We start from the raw sequence: 21,385 nt of genomic DNA, 5'->3' as shown, positions 1-21,385 counted from the left end.
ATTTTAAAAAGAGAAAAAAGACTGATGAATAAATACTATAAGCCATGTGCAGTTTTTCTTGGGAATAAACAACCAAGAAAAAGGCACAAGAATTAAACTTAACACTCCTTTTTAAAAGAAAACTAACAATAAGTTGATGAACTCTGAAGAAGGTAATGGATGGTATAAAAATGGTAAAAGCAGTAACAAAACGTGGCAAAATACAGCCAGCAAACAGATCAGAAGAAAACCCTGTATGGATGTTCAGAAAACAGTTGGTTGTTGTGCCGCCAGCACAGAATATAAGCTGCACCTAATAACTACCTTGGTAGTCAAGAGTCAAAAGAAAGCTTCCCTCCACCAAAGATTATAATGGTTAAACACAACTCTAACCAAACAAACTACTAAAACTGTTTCTATTTTAAAAATTTATACAGGAAATAGTTTAATAGTTAAGTTTTTGTTTTGTTTAAAAAAAGAAAAGTGAACGACAAATTCTAAATTGCTCACCCAGAGATAGGGCAGAAATGGGCTGTTTCACTCAACAGGAGAATCAAGAATTAAGATCAGTACAGATATCAGCACTAAAATTCATGACTGGGCACAACTGCTTAGTTCTTAAGATGAAGCTCTCTGCACTCTTCCACTGACAGGACAAAATTTAAGCACGGACTCCATAAAGTGATAATAAAACAATTTAGCTGGGCAGTGGAGACTCACGCCTTTAATCCCAGTACGAGGGAGGCAGAGGCAGGCAGATGTCTGAGTGTGAGGCCAGCCTGGTCTACAAAGTAAATTCCAGGACAGCTAGAGCTACACAGAGAACCCTGTCTCAAAAAACCAACGAAGAGGGAAAAATCATGAAAACCTGAGCCTGCAGGCCTTTATAAACTAGTTAGCACTAACTGATGGCCTCACCATGAGTGACAGGGAACTACACGCAGAAGCCCACTGCAGTTACACTGTAAACTGTTAAGTTTATCCGCCCTCACACTTCCTGCTCCTCCTGAAGTCAAACACAGGGACAGCCATGGAATTCTGTCACTTCTTGGGTGGGACTTAGGAAATGGGGGCCAAGAGAGATTTGTGCTCACAGTTTTTGCTTGACATGTTTAACTTTTCTAAGTATTTTTTTATAAAAACATCAAGGCTTCATGGAAAAATATTCAGAAATCTCAAGTTATACATATTTTTCAAAAAATTATATGCAAAGTCACCAGGTTTACTCTTTAAAGATTATCTATGAAATCCTAAAATATATCAAAAAAGAGTTGGCATTGCTGAAACTACTCATACCCCATTCCAAGCAAAATGAATCATAGCCAAATTTGTAACATCATTTAAGGGTAAAGCACCAGGCAGCAAAAAGCCCTGCAAACAGAGATTGTTGACATCCTGGAGAAAAAAATGAGCCCCTTAACAAAAAATAAAGCAAGACACTGAGGGCATTCCATGCCCATCCTGCCACCGTGCTCATGATTTGGCTTCTAAGAAAGCAAACTCAAGGTGTTTGCAAACAGAGGCAACTCGGTTAGCTGGGCTACTTGATGGCTTTTTATTTTGTTTTTATTATTCTCGGGTGGGAGTATGCCATAGAATGAATGCACACAGAAGACAACTCTTGGGGAGTGGATGCTGTCCCTCCACCTTTATGTGGGATCCAGGGATTTCAGTCAGGTCAGCAGGCCTGCAGGGCAGGGGCTTTCTTTTACCCTCAAGGCCATTTTTCAAGTTGTCAGCCAGGTTAAGCTATCTCAGCATTTAGGCAAACTGAAGCAGAGGAGCAAACATTCTTCCCTGTCCTAGCCTGAGATTACCAACATTTTATTCACCCTAGTCTAAAGATCTACCAAACGTAACCGGTTCAGGTAAATTTCCTGGAAGTACGCTCTATGTACAAGCAGGAGAAAGTAAAATTAACCATCTAAATTTATAAGCTGATCATTTAAGCACGCACTGAGACTTCTCCTAACAACTTCTGATTATGCAATGTTTTCTAAACAAACCCACTATGCTCTACTGATATGACCTGACCTCTGCACAGCAAACAAGCTGACAAATTAACACTCAACAAGATCTGCATGATAAACTACTCACACCAAAGGTTTTTTAGCTCGCATCAAATGAAACAAAACAACCTTTAAAAGAATGGGTTCCATGGTGTCCTGACAAAATCCCTTAACCTGTGTTTGCTAAGCTGTCTTTGTGTAAGTGATTTCTACTGCCAGGGGGTGTCCAGTGGAAGGAATCACAGGCTCAGTTTTGCTCAAGTTGCTCAAAGTACATGCAAAATTATCCAATTTAAAAAGTTGAAAGTCTACCAAGATAACCTGAATTCGTTGTTCTTTACTGTATTCCCCAAGCTAGTGCTTGGTTTGTGGCAAATGCTGAAGAAGGGGGGAGAAAAAAAGACGGTGACTACTGAACCCCTTCAGCATGCTCACCTAACAGTACACGAAGAAAAGGAAGCTCCTCTAAGTGTCACTCAAACAGCACCTCACTCTTAGTAAAAACAGCACAGATGCTGACATCAGACACTGACAAGGAATTTTATTACAAAAAGAGGTGACAGGTCAAATGGCTATTGCAGCATGGCACGGAGGGTCATCAGGCAGTGACAAATTTCATTTTCTCATGCCAAGTCTTGTCAAGAGCACATTTTTACACACACTACTCTGGGCTTTACAACCCTATGCTACAATGATTATTTATTCATTGGGCAGCTCCTGTGACTACATTCTGTGCTGGACACCCTGAAGATGCCAAGGTGAAACAGACAACTGATCCTGACCTAAGAGTTTCCATCTATTTGAGATCAACATCTGTCTAGAACAGTGGTTTCTCAGCCTATGGGTCACAACCTTTACAAATGACCTTTACACAGGGGTTATCTAAGACCATCAGAAAACACAGCTGTTTACATTATGAGTCCTAAGAGTAGCAAAATTACAGTAACAATGAAAATAATTTTATGGTTGGGGTCACCACAACATGAGGAACTGTATTAAAGGGTCGCAGCTTTAGGAACGTTGAGAACCACTGGTCTAGCGAATCTGATGTGAACAGAGAATGATGCAATGAGAAAGACACCAGAAGACTCAGAGGAAAAGAGGGTAAGAGAGGTTTTAAGGAGGAGCATTGGGGAATCCGGGCTCTGGACAGAGGCAGGAGTCTTTATTAGGATAGTGGGCTGTGGCTTATCAAATGTCATGTTCGAACTCCTCTTTCATGGCAACTATTCAGGGCTAACTACGCACGTCAACAAAAGATTCTGTGGGACTTCAGTAATTAGGGACAGCAAGGAAGCTTTATCCACCTGAGCCTGAAGAAAGAGCAAGGGCTGGGCCCAACAGCAAAGGAAAACTGGCTTCAAACAGAGAGGGGCAGGAGCAGTGACACTTATTCTTGTTCCCTTCTTCAATCTCCTGTCACTGCCTCACATGAGCTAAAGCCAAACAAAAGCCCAAGAATAAAGAGCCTGTAACGCTGGCTCCCGAGGCACACAAAGAGAAGAACAGAGAATGATTCTGGGAGAAGGGAGAGCACAGGAAACACAGACTGACTTCAAAGGAAACAAAATTAGCGGCTGAATCAAGAAAATTCCTAGAGCTTGAGCGGCCAGGTGAGCAATGGGTAGAGATGTGCCAGGAGCACCAGGAAACATGCTGGACTTAGGCTCAATCCCTACTTATTACAGACTTGGTAAATCACTTGTTTCTGGAAGACACCTTCCATTACTTATAAAAGGTGGTGATGAGCGTGGGGCAGAACGGCCATCAATTAGATTTTAGGCTTCCTTCCTTCCTGTTCTAGGATTTCCTGAAGCAAATGCCTCCAGGTTAATGACTGTTCATGCAGACAGTAAAAGCTCCATCACACTGAGAGGGTCTATGGTTCATTCATTTACATAAAAACAGGAAGTTGCAGTTTCCAACTATACAAGGGAGTCTGACAAAGAATACTAAACTCAAGTGAACTATTGTTCCTTCCCTGTAACCTTGAATCTTACAAATATGACAGCAACCAGAGTTTAAAACAAGCTCTAGAATACCAAGAATGCAAAGAAAGAGTAAGCAACTCAGCCGAAGATTCACATACTAAAAAAACAAAATGAGTTGTAGTCCATATAATACAGCCAAGTTCTTTAAATTGCTCCCAGAAATGTCAATGCTGTCAACCTCTTGTCTCTGTCTCTGTCTCTCTGTCTCTGTCTCTCTCTCTCTCTCTCACACACACACACACAGAGAGAGAGAGAGAGAGACAGAGAGAGACAGAGAGAGAGAGAGAGAGAGAGAGAGAGAGAGAGAGAACAAAAATGACCATTCATTCATGTCAAAAACATGTCCTGACTCTGTTATGGTCAGGTTCTTATTAGGATTCCAAAGGGCTTCTTTAAGGATAATGAACAAAACAGTAATTAGAACCCAGCATTACCCCACCAATATTAAACTAAAATTTCACCCTTTCCTAAGTTCTCTTGACTGCTCTAGCCAATAACATGCTTTGTCCCATGATACTGTGCACCCAAACCAATCTGTGTTAGTATTGCTATTGGTATTATTTCAACTACATCAGAAGTTATAGGGAAGTCACATAGATACAGGATCTGCCTGCCACCCCAGCACATTTTCTTGAATTCCCTGTGATACTTGTAAGTAATCAGTTCAGTCTAGTGATCTAAGATATATTTTAATTCACGGGAAAAGAAAATCTAGTTCCAATACAACTGAGTAAAAGGTTTGTTTGTTTAGGTTACTATAATGGTTCATATTTGGATCATTTATGTCAGGCCCAAAGGAAACTCCATTTGCCCAAATTCTGCTGGTTAGACAAAAGCTAACATTCCTCAGGAATTTATGAAGCTAGTTCCCTTCTACCAAAGGAGGAGTCATTTCCCCTAACACCAGTAGAAGGGACAAATGCTGTGTGTGGTGCCTATTAGCATACCCGAACACATGCTCGCCTCTAGGCTCCCTCAGTATCACAAGTAACTGTTATACATGCTAGGGTCCATGCTAACATCCTAGCTTTTTCCACACGCACACACCCTAAACTTCCTCCAGCTCAGGGGCTTCCTTCCCTCAGCTTCTTTCTCCTCACATCCCTGCTACGTCAGCTATGCACTCTCTTGGTTCTTTCTGTCTTTGTCTCTTGCTCTCCTCTGCACCCTGCTCTGTTCCTGCTCCTCTCATGGCGAGGTCTAATCCACTAGCCATGTCCTGTCCACTACTTTCTCTCTCTGCTCTGAAATGTTCCAGAAGCCTCTGGCTATTCTTCCCCCACATATACAATAACCCCTCCCTTAACCACACCATGAGTGGTCGTGTCGTCAGTTTATACAACTTACCCATTTGCTAAACACCTATGATGTTCTACTGGGGCTCAGAAAGCCAAACCCCAATATGGCACTTGTGAATGCTGCACCCAAGAAATGAAGGACACCAGAAGGGCTTAGAAGCAGCCTCTGAATTCCTCGTGCTCCCCTTTCCTCCCAAGCAGATGGAGAAGCTACAGCTCCTTTATCCACAGCCTTAAGAACCAGACCCACACTGGGCAATGGGGGATTTCTCTTGTTAACTTGTTTTGTTTATAGAGTACCAGGAAACATAAGAGACCACCCTACATGGCCAGACACTCTATTGGTGACAAAGTTTAACACAAACCTTGATTTCCAGCAAATTATGGCCTAACAAGAGTCAGAGAGGTGAACAAAAATTTACAGTTTAGCAAAAGCCATAAAGAGCTATGGACAAATTCTGTGATGGCACACAAAGTAATTCACTGCTTTGCTTTAGGCAGCAAGGGGAGGGGACTAGGTACTCAGCACTAGGGTCCAAGACAAAGCTTAACCACCTGAAATGTGAGTGGTAATTGAAGCAAGAGAGAAGGCGGTGTGAAGAGAAAGAACTCAGAGGCCTGACATGCTCTGAGGAGAAACCGCTCGGCAGGGAACGCCTTGAGCACAGCGCCTACAACTGGCTTCAGACGCTATGAGAAGAATTGGCCCTGACTGTGAAGGGCCTTAGAGGCATGCCAGGAACTGGGCTAGGAAAGGCACCCGAGACAGAAGCATGGCAGTGACTCAGTCAGTGTGTTTTTGAGTAAAGAGGATGGGTGTGGCTTGCTCTCACACACTAGTTCAGATTTTCCCAAAAGTCTAGCAGAGAGATGATGGTCTCAGAGCAGTATCATACAAGTATCAAATCCAGAGATATTAATATTAAAATCCAAGGGACATTAATATTACAAAGGCTGACAGAGCTTTAGACATGGAGAGGAAGGTGGATAGAAACAGCTATGAATGGAAATGGCCCTATGGTAGACCTCATTAAAATATTTAAAGAGGGAGACTAGCTTCAGAAATAGCAGTGACTGCTAAATCTTTATTTAAAAAAATTCAAAATATATATACATTATAGTACCCATAAAACCTTTGCCTTGTGGTGTAAGAATGACTAGAATCATCCATCACTTCTCCACAGCGCAGCATCTAGTGATGGGAGTTAAGACATCCCAGAGGCCATCCTGGAATATTTTAGAATAAATGCATGACTGTGGATTGTTTTGTCACCATTACTACCTTTCTAAATCAAGAGTGCAAAAGACGGGTGTGGTGGTACATGTAAGTAACCCTTGCAGGAAGGTCAAGAGTTCAAGTACCAAGACCCTCTTTCAAAAAAGTGCAAACCACACAACTGGCTTTCCAATAAACAGAACACAGTGAGATCACAGCCAAATGAATCTACACTGAACTAAATTCCTTACTGATCTTCAACTTGATTGTGCCCAAAATAGTTTTCAGTCTCTTATTTACTGAGACATGCTTCAAATACAATGTCATCCCTGTCCAAACCAAACCAGGGTACTCAGGAAACACCCAACTTAAAAATAGTGTTTCTTGTTTAAATTCTCAAACTAAAATTCCATTTTTAGTGATGTATACCTACTCTGGAGTAGGGAAAACCATCTGGCTTTTATTTAAGTAATCTCTTGTAGAGATGCACCAAAAATAAAATTTTTAAAAATCCCAAGTAAAAGTAAAGGACAAGAAATGTTAGTACTGGTCACTAAAGAGCTCTAGTGCTTGTTCCAGCACGGGGGTGTTCTGAAGAATGACTGATAAGTAACTTCATCAGAGTTCCCCTTTTAAGTCGCTGGGAAGGCTTTTTAAACTGCAACTACCACTTTAAGACCCTTCCCAGCATCCCCGGTGAGAAGCTTGGAAATAGTTATTTGGCATTCAATTTCTTTAAAAACAGTTAACAAGTAAAACAATCTAATCGAGCAAAACCAAGTCTTCAAATTAGAAAATGTTCCTTTTCAACCTAACTCTCAATTTCTCCTGATTGGAGCCTTCCAGCTGTATTAATCAGAGGCAACTTTCCTCAACTGCGCTAAGGCTGACAACCTAAAACCTTCCTTACAGTTGTTCCCTGAACCCCATAAAACTGTACTGAAGTTTCCAAAACATTTCCAGTAGCTACTTAAAAACAATAACCACCTCCTTCCTCACCCACCCACAAACAGCAGCATCCATAACTGACACACAAATACAGGACCAGGCACCAGCACAACGTAACAACATCCCAAATTCTACTTGGCCTGCAAGTGAAGATTCTACTGACAGGCGCAGGGTCAGAGCTGAGCTCTAGACGTGAAAGCTCAGCTCTGACTGCTCATTGTGAGTCAACCTTCGAAAGGAGAACCGAGTTCCACAGAGATATTTCCTAAGCAGGGCAGTGGGTCCCTCCGACGGGTGCCTGGGGGCGTGGGCTGGGGAAAGGTGGCCCCTCGCCCCTGGGACCCGAGGGGTCTACTCACTCCGCAAGCGGCCAGCAGGAGAGCCATTCGCCGCAGCCGGCCGCCGTCCCAAGGGAGGGGAGGGCCTCCTTCCCCGCCCCGGATGCCCCTCCGCGGCCGGCGCCCCAGCTCAGAGCCGCCGGAGGACGCCTCCCCCGCCCTCCCCCTGCGCCGCGGCCCAGGCGCCGCCCCGATTGGTTGGCCCAGGCAAAGAGGCCCCTGGCGATTGGCCACGGGTCACCTGCATGGGAGGTGAGCGGCTGGCGATTGGCGGTTGGCCTCGTTAGGCGTCAAGGCCCAAGGAGCCCAGGCAGCTCAGGACTTCCACCCGCCTACCCCCCCACACGCCCCCCCCCCGCGAGATGGGGGGGGGGAGCCAGGGAAACTCGCTTCACCAGCTAGCTCGCCATCACCTTATTTTGGCAGCTCCTGAGCTCAGAAGTTCTATGTTGATTACTGATGGATTTTACCAGAAAGTTGTTCCTGTCGCTCGAGGAAGATGAGAGAGGAGGAAACACTACAGCCTACCAGTAAACAAGAGCTTGGGTGTCTTTTATTTGTCGGTGGAGCGTCCGTGGGCTTGCTGTTTTGACAGCACCGTAAGGAGTGTAGGTGGTTTGTGAAGAACTTGAAGAATCCAAATAGTGTAACTGTGAAGTTCAGGCTTGGAGCACCTGGGCAGAAGCCCAAAACGCAGCAAATCACAAACACCAGTGATTGACTTATCGATCTGGAAAGCAATCTCCTTTTCTATTTTTCCTTGGTATCTCAACCCTTCTAAGGTTCTACGAAACATCCAATTATTTTGTGTCACACAGGTGAAGAAATACTTGCTACACTCAAACTGTACTGCTGTACTCATTGGTATTTTTAACTGATGTAAATGGTTTCGAAGTTCATTCTGCTTCCCCTTTTATAAGCACAGAATTAGTTCTCTCATGATCTCTATCTCAGTAAATGAAACCACCATCATCCACTCTAAATGCAGCAGTCTAACTTAGGGGCCTGCCTCCCCTAGTCCCATACTGAGGTCTATCAACCTAGTTCTGTAACTCTTACCTCCAAATGCACTTTCAATCCCACCTCTCCTCATATCCCAAATAGTGGCTCCTCTTGGAATAATTCTCTTACTACAGTCTTCCTGAACCTACCAGCTCACTCTCAGCATAAGAGCTAGAGTGTTATCTCCGTAGCATTCTATTACTAATCAAGGAACTCACGATAGCTTTGCATGGCAAAAAGGGTTTAACACTGACCAGCATAACAGTTTTATAGTCCTACCTGCATTTTTCAACTTGTACCCCCTATTTTTATGCCTTCCACACAAAGGCCCTTTTCAAGCTTCTTTAATTTGCCAAGGACCTTCCAACTTCAGGACCCTGTGACCACTGCTGTTTCTTTCACACTATCTCCTTGACAACACCTTTGACTCTTAATTTACTTCTCACCATCATTTCTAGACAATGTAAATTTTTCCTATTTTAGGTCATCATTAGCCCATGTAACATTTTGTGGAATTTACCACAGCTATAATTTTACTTTATTGAGTTATTTAATAGCTTTTTGAGTCTTAATTCATATGTGATAAAATGTAGTGGTTTGCATGAGAATGGCCCCCAAAGGCTAGTATATCTGAACACTTGTTCTCTAGTTGGAACTATCTGGGAAGGATTTTGGAGGTGTGACCTTTTGGGGAATATTGCTCTGTGACTGTGTGCTTGCCCAGAAGGCCCTGGATTTACTCCTCAGTAAAAAGACTGATAAAACAGTGACCAGGAAGCAGCCAGGGTAGGAAGGGAAGGTTTGTTTAGTTTACAGGTTACCGGCCATTATGGGGGAAGCAGGGAACTCAACCGAGGACTTGAGACAGAAACCAACAGAGAAATTCCACTTACTGCTTGCTCCAGTGCTTGCTCAGCTTGCTTTATTACAACCTTCCCAGGGGCAATACCACTATAGTGGGCTGCCACTCCCCACCCATTAGCAATCCGAAAATGCCCCACAGAGTATAGGCAAGCTATGCAGGCAGTCTCTCAAAGCTCCCTTTCCCAGATGACTCTAGCCTGTCGGGTTGACAAGAAAATCTAACCAGCACACATGTAAAGACCAAGAAGAAACAAGTTTATTTTTCTAAATATTAGAAGCCTATCCCCAAAGGCCAGATAGTTCCAAATGCTACATATAACAACACTTAGGTGTTGAACTCAAGAAGATCATCTTTGGCTAAAGGGTGAATTGGAGGCCAACCTCAGCTACATGAGATCTTGCCTCAAAAAACTCAAAACAACAACAAAAAAAACCAAAACCTATGTGTTAGGTAAAGATGTGTCACTAGAAATTGAGTAACAAATGTACCATTTGGGCGGGAAACACTGATAATAGGGGAAGCTGTGTATATGTAGAACAGGGCTGTGATAAATAGGAAATCATGAACTTCCGGTTTTTGGAGGGTGTTTTTTTTTTTTTTTGCTTTGACCCTAAAACTACTCTAAAATACATGTTGTATTTTAAGCCAAACCAATTTCTTTAGGCATTGACCTAGCAACAGAAGCCAAATGACCAGAGCAGGTAAAAGACAACTCGATTTTCAAAAGCAGTCTATTAGACCTCTCAGTATTTTAGCCTAAGTCTTCAGAAATTTTAAACTGAAGTCAGCCAGTCAATTCCTATGTAGGAATGTAGGCCAGGTGGAGTACCTATGTCACGTGGCACCTACCTTACCATCCAAGCTGCCACGTTTTACCAGGGGAAACTAATCAACACATTCTCAAAAGGAAATATTCTGTTCAGAATTAGAATTAGCAGTCTTTCCACAGGCCCACGATGCCTGCAATAGTGCAAAGTCTTGCTCACTACTGTGTCCTCAGCTTCTCATCACAAGGGACTAGCATAACAATTAGGAGCTTAAAAATGTCTGTTGGGGTAATGAAATGCCAGGCACTGTGCTGTAACAGCCTCAATACACTGGGGGGGGGGGGGGGTGAAAAAACCAGTCTAGGGTATACAATAGGGAAGCAGAGGACAAGAGATCAGTTTTTCCTCTATGAGTCTTTAGTACCATTCAAATTTTAATATTATATTTGATGTATACGATTGCCCTAATTTTCATAGGTAAGATTCTGCATTGGCCACTTTATTCTGAAAGAACTTCTAGATTTCATTTTTAAAAACTTACATTACTAAATGAAGTACAGGCATTTGCCACTGAGCTGAGCTTAAATGAGTCTTGGATTCCATTGCTTTGTGTTAGGTGCATTTTATGTGGAAGCTCCTTTGAATGATTTTGTAAGACTTTAAACCTGAGGCATTTACATTTTGTTCTGTATTTGCCTACATAAAGTGATTCACAATAAAAAATGTGGGAAAGGGTGGGAAAGGCTAAGAGAAAGGAAAGGAAAAAGAGAGAGAAGAGCCTACAGTTAACATAGAATAACTGTAGGAAACTCTGCTTCACAGTATTTAAATGGACAGAAATTTTCTGTTATATTTCCCATCTCCACTCTAATTACAATGTGCTCATACCCATAAATAAGGAGAGATGACCCAGAAAAACAAGGACTAGAATTAAGATGAAGAAAGGGTAAAGAAAGCTTTAGATGAAATGACAGTCGGAATAGAAGACCATGTGCAGACACTGCAGGTTAGGGATTCCGAATTACCATCACACAACTGCTTTGCTGAGGTTTTATAGCCACTTTAAAGATGAAGAAACTGAGGTTAAAGCTAGGTAGGCATAATGGCGTACACCTTTAACCCCAGCACGTGGGAGGCAGTGAGTGGCAGGTGGATCTCTGTAAATTCAATGCCAGCCTGATTTATATAGGGAATTCCAGAATAGTCAGACCTACAGAGAGAAACCTCATCTCAAATCCTGTCCCCTAAAAAAAGAATGAAAGGGAGGGGGAAGGAGGGAGGAAGAAAGAAAAAGAAAGGAAGGAATGAAGGAAGGAGAGAGAGAGAGAGAGAGAGAGAGAGAGAGAGAGAGAGAGAGAGAGAAACTGAGGTTGAAAAGCAATTAAGTATCAATTAAGTATCACCACAGATTTCACAGCTAGGCAAGCCCTAAGTCCTGGTCCTGGTTCACCTAGATCTAAAGCATTTCTTCTTACCCAGTTCTCAAACTACCCATGAAAACTTGGCTAGAGCTGGGCTTCTGTATGTGTACCATGAGCATACATAGTATATCAGTAAATTTCTGGGTTCATCTCTCATGAGCTTTACAAACTTAAAAGAGGGATGTATAAGTAAGAAGAGAGGATGTACCTGAAGCCTACACCGCTCCTGGCAAAAACAAGTGTTCAAACATTCACTGCTAAGATGACACAGCAGAGTATTCTGGGGCTACAAGGGGGGAAAGCACAGCAGAGGCCGAGGGAAAAATTCCCCTTACTATAATAAATATAATATACCTGTAATTTTGCTACTGCTATGAATTGTAATGAAATATCTGATATGCAACCCCTGTAAAAGGGTTCTTTAATCCACAAAGGGGTTGTGACCCATAGGCTGAGAACTACTGCTCTAGAGGTTGTTTCTTTCTCCTCATTTATGAATGCCTCAGGATCATTAATGATGGTTGTTCATTTAAAGGATGAAAAGGAAAATAAATTAAGGAATATAGGTTGGGATAGTACAAGAAATAGAGCTGCCAAGATAAAGTGAAAGCCTAGGCTGAGTGACTGCACTGAAGTGGAGGGAAGGAGGGAGGGAAGGAGGGAGGGAAGGAGGGAGGGAAGGAGGGAGGGAGAGAGGGAGGGAGGGAGGGAGGGAGGGAGAGAAGGAGAGGAGTCTGAGAGAAGCAGCCTGGCTCGGGCAGGTCACATGGAATGGCATCTCAAGACTGAGTTTCCTATCCCTCAGAGGTCAAGGTTGGCATCATCAAAGAAAACAGAGGCTTAAAGACGAGGGCTGGAGAAAGGGATGGAGGTGCCTTTGTAGCCCTGCCTCGGGAATTCCAGGGCAGTAGATCCCTAGGCAGAGGGGACTGAAAGCTTTATGGAGATAGGAGGGGGACTCATCTACAGAGAGTTTAGCTCAAGTTATGAAAATGGCAGAGGCAGCCACAGAGTCAAGGAAGGAGGCCTCGGTCTCAAAGGAATCAAGGTTATTGATCCTTGAGAAGAAAAAGAATATGTGAAGCAGGGAAAAGTCTCAAGAACTGTTGAAGAAAAACCTTTTTATGTGAAGAGATGGATTTTTTGGGGGGGTGGTCTTTTTGTTTTGTTTTGGAGGGGGCAGGATCTATTGATGTTTTTGAGACAGGATCTCACTATGTAATCCTCATGCGACAAGAACTCACTCTGTAGACCAGGCTGACCTCAAACTCACAGAGGTCCACCTGCCTCTGCCTCCCAAGTTCTGGGATTAAGGTGTGTGCACCACAACATCTGGCTTTTTATTAGATTCTAGACCTAAAGAAAAGATCTCACTGTGGGAAATTCAACTGGCAATCAACAATAGGTCATTAAAAGCTTCTGGAGCTGGGAATACAAGTCAGTTGACGGAGTGCTGCCCGGCAAGCACAGAGTCCTAGGTTTGATCCTCGGTGTCACCTAAACCAGGCATGATGAAGCAAGCCTGTAATCTCAGCACTTGGAAGAGAGAGGAAGAAGGATCAAGTTCTAGGTTATCCTCAGCTATACAATGAGTTCACGGCCAGCCTGGACTACAAATGATGCTCTTTTATTTTCTTTTTAAGAAAGAAAGGGGAAGTTTTTAATCATGATGGATATTCCATTAGAGGTGAAAAACAATTAAAAAGCTACCACATCGCTTTGGTAGCTTCTTATTTTGAATTTATTTTATGTTCCTGGGTGCTTTGCCTGCAGAGGTCAGAAGAGGGCATCTGATCCTCTGGAACTGGAGCCACAGGCTCACAGAGAGTTGTCAGCCACCATGTGGGTGCTGGGAATTGAACCCCGGGTCCTCTGGAAAAACAGAATGTGCTCTTAATCACTGGGTCATCTTGTCAGCCCTCATAGCTTCTGTTATAATGGGCACTAAACGCAATGAAAACATATAGTCTCAGGAATGAAAACCGGAGTAATACAAAGTAAAAACTGTCCAGTCACAAGAAATTCTAATAGTCTTGGCTAAAGCAATGTTAAAGATGCGGGCCACAAGCTCTACACTGGGAAATGAGGTAAGCAAAACTGGGAGGAGACTAAACTAAAATGGCCAGAGAAAATGGATATTCAAAGACCAATGTGAAGGAAGAGTAGTTTGGAGGAAGTAAAGCAGTAGAGGAGAATGGGGTGAAGAAAACACTCTGACATTTGAGGTGGTGTGAGTGTAATAACCAGGCCAGAGCGATGCTGAGCGATGCTGAATCTCACTCCCAGGTGATATGGGATGCCCCTCTGTATGATTATAATTGGTTAATAAAGAAGCTGCTTTGGCCTAAGGAAGGGAAGAATAGAGCTAGGTGAGAAAACTAAATGCAGGGAGAAAGAAGACAGAGTCTGGCAGACGCAATGTAGCTGCTGAAGGAGAAAGATACAGACCTTACCTGGTAAGCCACAGCCTCGTGGTGATACACAGAATAGTAGAAATGGGTTAAAGATATAAGAGCCATTGACCACGCAGTGTTGTAATTAATTAGTTTCTGTGTGATTATTCGGGTCTGGGCAACTGGGAACGAAAGAGCAGTCTCTGTTTATACCCAGGCCCTCCAAAAAGTGCCAATTTCTTAGTGCCTGACAGGTGTGTTATATGCCTGCACATACTCAACAAGAAACAGTGGAAAAGAATGTTAACTGCTTATGTATCACAGGAGAAGGGATGGCAGCTGACTTCTGTGCAGCTCTTCCAACAGGGAGGCACAACTGGAGTCTATACTGGACTGTTGTAACTACCACAATGGTGATAAGGAGGAGGTATTGTCATTCAGATAGGTCAAGGTTAATGAGTAAATGCTAATCACTGCACTGGACTACAAATCGGACACCCAGCTCCAGAGTGAGGCTCTTCACCACACTCCATTCCCTCTGAGAAGACAGTACTACCCACTCAAATGAACACACAGCTTCACAGTTCTAAACACCCTAGCCTCTCTATTTACTAAGAACATTCATATTACATGTTTTCTTAAAATGCCAAAGTGGTCAAAGCCTAGAATATTTCAAAAATATCTTTTTCTTTCTGTTGTTCCCAAAACATGTAAGTGCTCTTTTTTACCAAACTCTAATTCTGATTCTACAATTGGATCCACATTGGTACCTGATTGGAAGCAGTTACCTAGTAATGGGAGTTTTGTGTGCTTTGAAGATAGAGAAGGCACAGAACTCAGGAGAGAAAGGCAGAGGATTTTGAGTTCCAGGCCCAACATGGGCTACACAGCAAGATCCTGCCATCACCACCCCACCAAAAATTCTTAGGAACTGTGCAGTGACTGTGGCATCCAAAGGGAGGTCCTTCAGCTTGAAGGATGAAGGACTGTCCTTGTATGTGCTACCAAAGAGGTCAGCTCTGAGCTAAGCTACAAAAAAAGCAAATGGCATTAGACGTGGGTAGGGGGAGACAGAAGGGAAGGGAAGGGAGAGATAGAGAGAGAGAGAGAGAGAGAGAGAGAGAGAGAGAGAGAGAGAGAGAGAGAGAGAGAACTAGAACATCACTCAGAAGAATGTAGAGACCAGAAAGCTATAAAGAATGTTAAGGGAAACAAGTGAGTAAGAGTACTCGATGAGTTTCATGGCCCCACAGCAGAGGCCTCTAAGGGCAGGCTGAAGACACATCAGACACCTGCATGCCACTTTAGCCAGTTAGGGGGAAACCACATCTGACACATTCAGTGCAATTAAATGAAAAATAAAATGAAAAATAATTACCTTCTAATTGGACCACACATCTGTCCAAAATATGCTATATTTTATTTATGGAACTACCTAAATTTGAAAAAAAAAAAAAAAAAGAACTTGATAGCAGTCATGAAGCTGCTTTAGAAAGCACACATCAGGGTAATCTACAAGCCTTTTTCAGCTTCATCTCCACTGCTCCCATCCCTTAATAACCACATCAAACACTGTTTTCTAAGCCTCACCATGTGAGAAGACCTGAGGTAAACCTTACCAAATCAAGCAATTTCTGGATCAGACAAAATAGAAGGGGGGGTCACCAGGCACCAGTTGTCTACAATTCAAGACTAAAAAAACCATAAACTCCTCTGTCTGCTACACATGGACGCTCCTTAGAGGCAAGGTGTAAGCAAGCATTTTCTCTATGCTAGAAGAGGTGTGAGCTGCATCTGTCACTTACCCTGTTTTGCTTCCTGTTCTGAAGCTACGAGGGCAGGGATGGGATGGCAACATCTACTACCTACTATTAACAAGGTGTTTTTCTAACGCATCTCAGTTCCAGGCTGGAACATGACCCAGAAATTCTGACTGGTTAGGATTAGGCTCATGATCATAACCATTTTTTTTAAAGACAGGATCTCAGACTGCAGCCCAGGCTGGCCTTGCTCTCAGGGATCCTCCTGGCTCAGCCTCCTGGATGCTGTCACCACTCTGCTACTCTGCACTCCGCCACTGACCTGCTCATCTTACTGACTATGGACCTAGACTTCCTACAATACGAGGCTGGAAACTGCTGCAACCAGTCTCACTACCACTGAGTCCCAATAATTATGAGCCAACAAAATCCAGCGATGGAAGGGGACTCTGAGTATAGACTTCAGATCTCAGCCAGCTTTGTTTCTCTTGACCCATTTATACTGAGTTTTCTTTCATCTTTATCCTAATTAGTATTAACCAGATGCATGTGGTAATAACCAAATTCTATTAACAAGAAAATGAGGTCAACTTCTCAGCATTTATCAATTATTATGCCTACAATTTGGTTTTATCGATAGTCCAATATTGATACAAAATACCTAAGTATGTATCTGGCACATTTTAAAATATCATTTCACATTCAAATTGCCTTATACTAACTTATCCTGATTTTTAAAAAATCTGTATTTTGCCCTACAGAAAGTACAAAAAAATAAATGCTTGTAACTTTTCTACGCAACATTAAAAAGCAAGAATAATCAACTCAGAAATGAAGAGTTCTCATTGTATTACATCAGTTATTTTTTTCAAAAACAACCAAAAGAAAGCCATAGACAAACTATCCAAACACCATGCAAAATCTCTTACTTGAAGCTGGAGAGTATGCCGAAGAATGGTTTCTTCTAAGGCATGGATCCACTTCTCTCGTTCGTCGGCATCTCGAGCTAGAACAAAAGATTAGAATTTGCTGTGTCATTTCCTTAACAGGTTCATCTTAAGGAAGCATCTGATTTCTTAAGTAGATCCAATATCTAAGAAGAATTATAAACTATAACAATTTTAATAAAAGGAATGGTTATGTTTAATAATGTGTAGGTTACTTTTGTCACAGACCAACACTCCAACGGAGAGCAACCAGAAAAGCTGGACTGATTAGTTTTTACTAGCTTCATTTAACAGATGAATGGGTTTTAAAATGTGGCACATATACACAGTGGAATACCAGTCAGTCATTAACAAAAATAAAAACACAGATGGACAGCGGAGGAAGCCAGGCACAGGCACACAAGTCCATATGACCTCACTTGTATGATATCAAACAAGTCGATAGTAGATTGCAGGTTATGAGAGGGTGAACAGAGTGGAGAGAAAGGAAGATGGAGACAGGGTAGATTGGTGGGCACTAACTTACATTAGCTGGAAGCCAGCAGCTCTGTTTAGCTGCTGTACTGTTAGGTGACTATCAACACCAATATCTAAAAGAAGATTTTGAAAACTTTTACCAAAAAAGAAATGATTAATGTTTGCAGAAATAGGTACAATTAGCCTGATTTAAAATAACACAACGTATACATGAACTGAGGCATATTAGTCCTATTCAGAATCTTATGTTTTTATGTATCAGTTAAAAAATAAATTTAACTTAAATAAATTTAAAAAAAGAAGAAAGAAAGAAAAACAGGCTGAAGGCACCATGAACCAAGGTAGTAAAGAATTACCGGTTAGCACCTGGAGGAGAAGCATGGCATTCAGTGATGCTCTCTGCCTAGCAGCATGATAAACTCCGAAGGAGGAGTTGTAGACTGGACACTGCACTTGAGGTCTGACAATGTGTGTGCCAAGGGGATTTGGAAACTCTATTTTCTGGTACACTGAGACTGAACATTAAAGTTATTTTTTAAGAGAAGTTGAAAATAGGACCCACTAACACTGTGATTCTCAACCTGTAGGTTGTGACTCCTTTGGCAGTAGAATGACCCTTTCACAGGGATAACCTAAAACCATAAGGAAACAGAGATTTTACATTACAATCCATAACAGTAGTAAAATTACAGTTATGAAGTACAATGAAAACAATTTTTTGGGTGGGGTCACCACAGCATGAGCAACTGTACTAAAAGGGTCCAAGCTTTAGGAAGGTAAAGAACCACTATGCTAGCAAAGTGGAGTAAATTAGGCCATGTCTTGATTGGACCCCAAAATGGCTTCACTTTGGAACTAAGGAAAAAGCAGAATTAAGACAACTATTTGGTCATCTGTGTGTTCCACAAAGATCCTGATATCTAAAATAGACTAAAGAACCCCATATTGTTAGTGATTCTGGCATCTGGCTAGCAAAGCTGGCGAAAATCTCCTCTAAGGATGGCAACCTCATCTTGGTCACAGACTCATCTGCTTGTCTGCCTTCCTTCCTGCCTTCCTTCTTTATTATGCTTTTTTTTTTTTAAACCAAGACAGGGTTTCTCAGTGTAGACCTGGCTATCCTAGAACTCCTTCTGTAGACCAGGTTGGCCTTGAACTCAAAGATCTGCCTACCTCTGCCTGATATGTGCTGGGATTAAAGGCATGCGCCACCACTGACTTGTATTTCTACAAAGAATTTTTCAAATATAGTCTAGCACACAAGCAAATACAATCAAATACACATAAATAAAGGTGTTTCTGCAGATGACACCACACATAACTGAAACTAAGGCCAATAGGGATTCCAGATTATTTTATAAGTAAGAGGTGGTATTTTAAAAGTTTTTTTGGTGGTTTTTTTTTTTTTCTTATTATCACTGTGTGAGCACTTCCTGTAGGTCAGAGGACAACTTTGAAGGTTCAGTTCTCTTCACCTTTTCCTGTGTTCTAAGGATTAAATCCAGGTCATGCTGAGCCATCTATTTGGCTCCTCATTTTATTTTTCAAATAACCAAATACGAATTCTCAAATTGAAATACAGTATTTTTAATATATATAATAATAAAAATTAGGAGCTCAATGGATGGGTTTAACAGCAGATTGAGAACAGTTGACAAGACAATTAGAGCCCTGGAAGAGATCATAAGAAACAGCAGCAGCAGCAGCAGCCGCTCACGGGTATGGGGTACTCATAGTGGGCTGAGAGAGGCGTCCGAAGAGCGTTCCCAGTGCTCACATTGGGCAACTTACAACCACCAAAGCTCCAGCTCCAGGAGTATCTGAAAATATTCTTCTGGCCTCTGTGGGCACTTGAATACACATGGCACACAGACACACAAACACATGTAAGTAAGTAGACAAATTTAAAGTACAGATAAAATGGTTAAAAAGAAATAAATAAAAAGGTAAGAAAATTTAATATGACCAGGATTGGAATACCAGGGGGAAATAAAGAATGGATGAGAACCCCTACTAAGAAAAGAGGGAAAACCAAGAACGAATACGGGGCCATGAGAAAGGAAGAGAGCCATCATCTCCCGGATCTTGTGTACATTCCTAGTGGGCTGAGTGTCATGATTTCTGACGACACCAGCAAAGGACATGATATTCCCTTTGCCAAGAAAAATTTCATGAACAAGATTATGAAACATGTTTACAGCCAAAAACACGTCACGACCTCTTAGTAACCACACACAGTACAAGTTTCCCTGAGGAAATATTACCACGATTATGAATCATGCTAACACTCAAGATGTCTTACTGCCTATGACCTATGTGTTTCAAAAATTCCTGACCTTTCTTGTCCTGCACTTTTATATAATCAGCACACCTTATCTGTAGACCCCCACAGTGCACCTCATAAATCACTTTACATGCCTTCATTTACCATTAGATAAAAATACACCAAAACAGTTTAATCTTTTAAACATACCTACAGTTCAAAACCTACAAAAGTCATATGCCCAGCTGCTTCTAAGAAATTTCAGCTAACCTCTCTCAGGAAGTCTACACTTCCTTGTAGTATCCCCACCCCAATTCTCTCTCTCTCTCTCTCTCTCTCTCTCTCTCTCTCTCTCTCTCTCTCTCTCTCTCTCTCTCTCTCTCTCTCTCTCTCTCTCTCCCTCCCTCCCTCCCCCTCTCCCTCTCTCTCTCACACACAGAAGCATGCTGCCTGTTTATAATAAACCCCAATCTTGCTTCACACTGACTTCCTGAAATCACTTCCTGAGATTTGAATCAAGATCTTGATTTCACTTGAATGGGGGTTCCTAAAGCACCCTGAGAAGTCACAGCTGCCGAAGCTGCACATTGCTCACTGCTGGTGGCACTACCTGGCTGGGAATTTTCCAAAATTGATGAAAGACATTACGCCACAGATTTCAGAAGCCCTCGGAATCCCAGAGAGGTTATTCAATATAGAATCAAATACTTAAGCAAATATTGAAGGCACTCTCAATACTCCAGAGTAAAGTGGCTAGATGAGCCATACAGAACTATGTAGGTCTGTTTTCCATCTTCCTCTCAGAGAGGCAGCTTCGCTTCTGCCTCTCTCCCCACTTCTCCACCCACCCTCTCCTGTTTCTTCCTCCCTTCCTCCCTCCCTCCCTCCCTCTCTCTCCTTCTCCCTTCCCCCTTCATAACCCCCTGAATAAATATTCAACCTCAAAAAAAAGAACTATGTAGGTATATATATATGTGCATTGTGTAATGTGTGTGCACACATGCAGACCAAGTGATGGTAACTCAGATACTCTTGGGATAAAGGACATTTCTGGGTCAACTGGTGGAACTTGAGAGTCAGTGGATCAGTGGCATTAATTTATCAATGCCAATTCCCACACATTAACATTTCTAATGCTAAGAGCTGTATTGCACATATGGTGTAGGAGGTCCTTTTGTATTTGTGTTGCTTTTATTGGTTAATAAAGAAACTGCTCTGGGCCTGGTGATAGGGCAGAACTTAGGTAGGCGGGATAGAACTGAATTCTGGGAGAAAAAAAAAGCAGAGTCAGAGAGAGATCCGCCATGGAGATGCCAGGTCAGACATGCTAAGTCTTTCCCAGTAGGCCACAACCTCGTGGTGAACACAGATTTAATAGAAATGGGTTAAATCAAGATGTGAGAGTTAGCTAATAGGAGGCTAGAGCTAATGGCCAAGCAGTGTTTTAATTAATACAATTTCTGTGTGATTATTTTGGGGGTTAAGATAGCCGGGTGGCCGGGACAACAAGCAGCCCACTCTTCCTGTTACACACATATGTGGGAATTTTCCATTTACAGGAAATAAAGAACTCAGAAGGTTCTTAATACTATAAGGTTGAGGTAATTTTTAAATTTGTTTTTAGGCATTTACATATTTGTAGTGTGTGTCTGGGTGGAGGTTAGAAGACAACTTGCAGAAGTAGCTTCTCTCCTTCTAGCACGTGGGTCCC

At 42.2% G+C, this 21,385-nt stretch overlaps 1 protein-coding gene across 10 annotated transcripts in view; it reads right to left on the bottom strand.

The window, feature by feature from the left end:
• Positions 1–21,385, bottom strand: part of Osbpl9 (oxysterol binding protein like 9) — a 136,234-nt gene that overhangs the window by 52,273 nt on the left and 62,576 nt on the right. For 9 of the 10 annotated variants that reach the window (XM_038332415.2, XM_038332416.2, XM_038332418.2 and 6 more), the window contains exon 4: positions 16,917–16,993. In XM_038332415.2, the coding sequence (XP_038188343.1) occupies positions 16,917–16,993 (77 nt within the window). Of the gene's footprint in view, positions 1–7,800; positions 7,931–16,916; positions 16,994–21,385 lie in introns of those variants that run through there. The other variant, XM_038332424.2, reaches the window with a different exon arrangement.

Source organism: Arvicola amphibius, chromosome 6 (genome assembly GCF_903992535.2).
Source record: "Arvicola amphibius chromosome 6, mArvAmp1.2, whole genome shotgun sequence".
In the NCBI taxonomy this organism is placed as follows: domain Eukaryota; kingdom Metazoa; phylum Chordata; class Mammalia; order Rodentia; family Cricetidae; genus Arvicola; species Arvicola amphibius.
The sequence above is the reverse complement of the archived record's forward strand: the minus strand, read 5'-3'. Positions and strand labels throughout refer to the sequence as shown.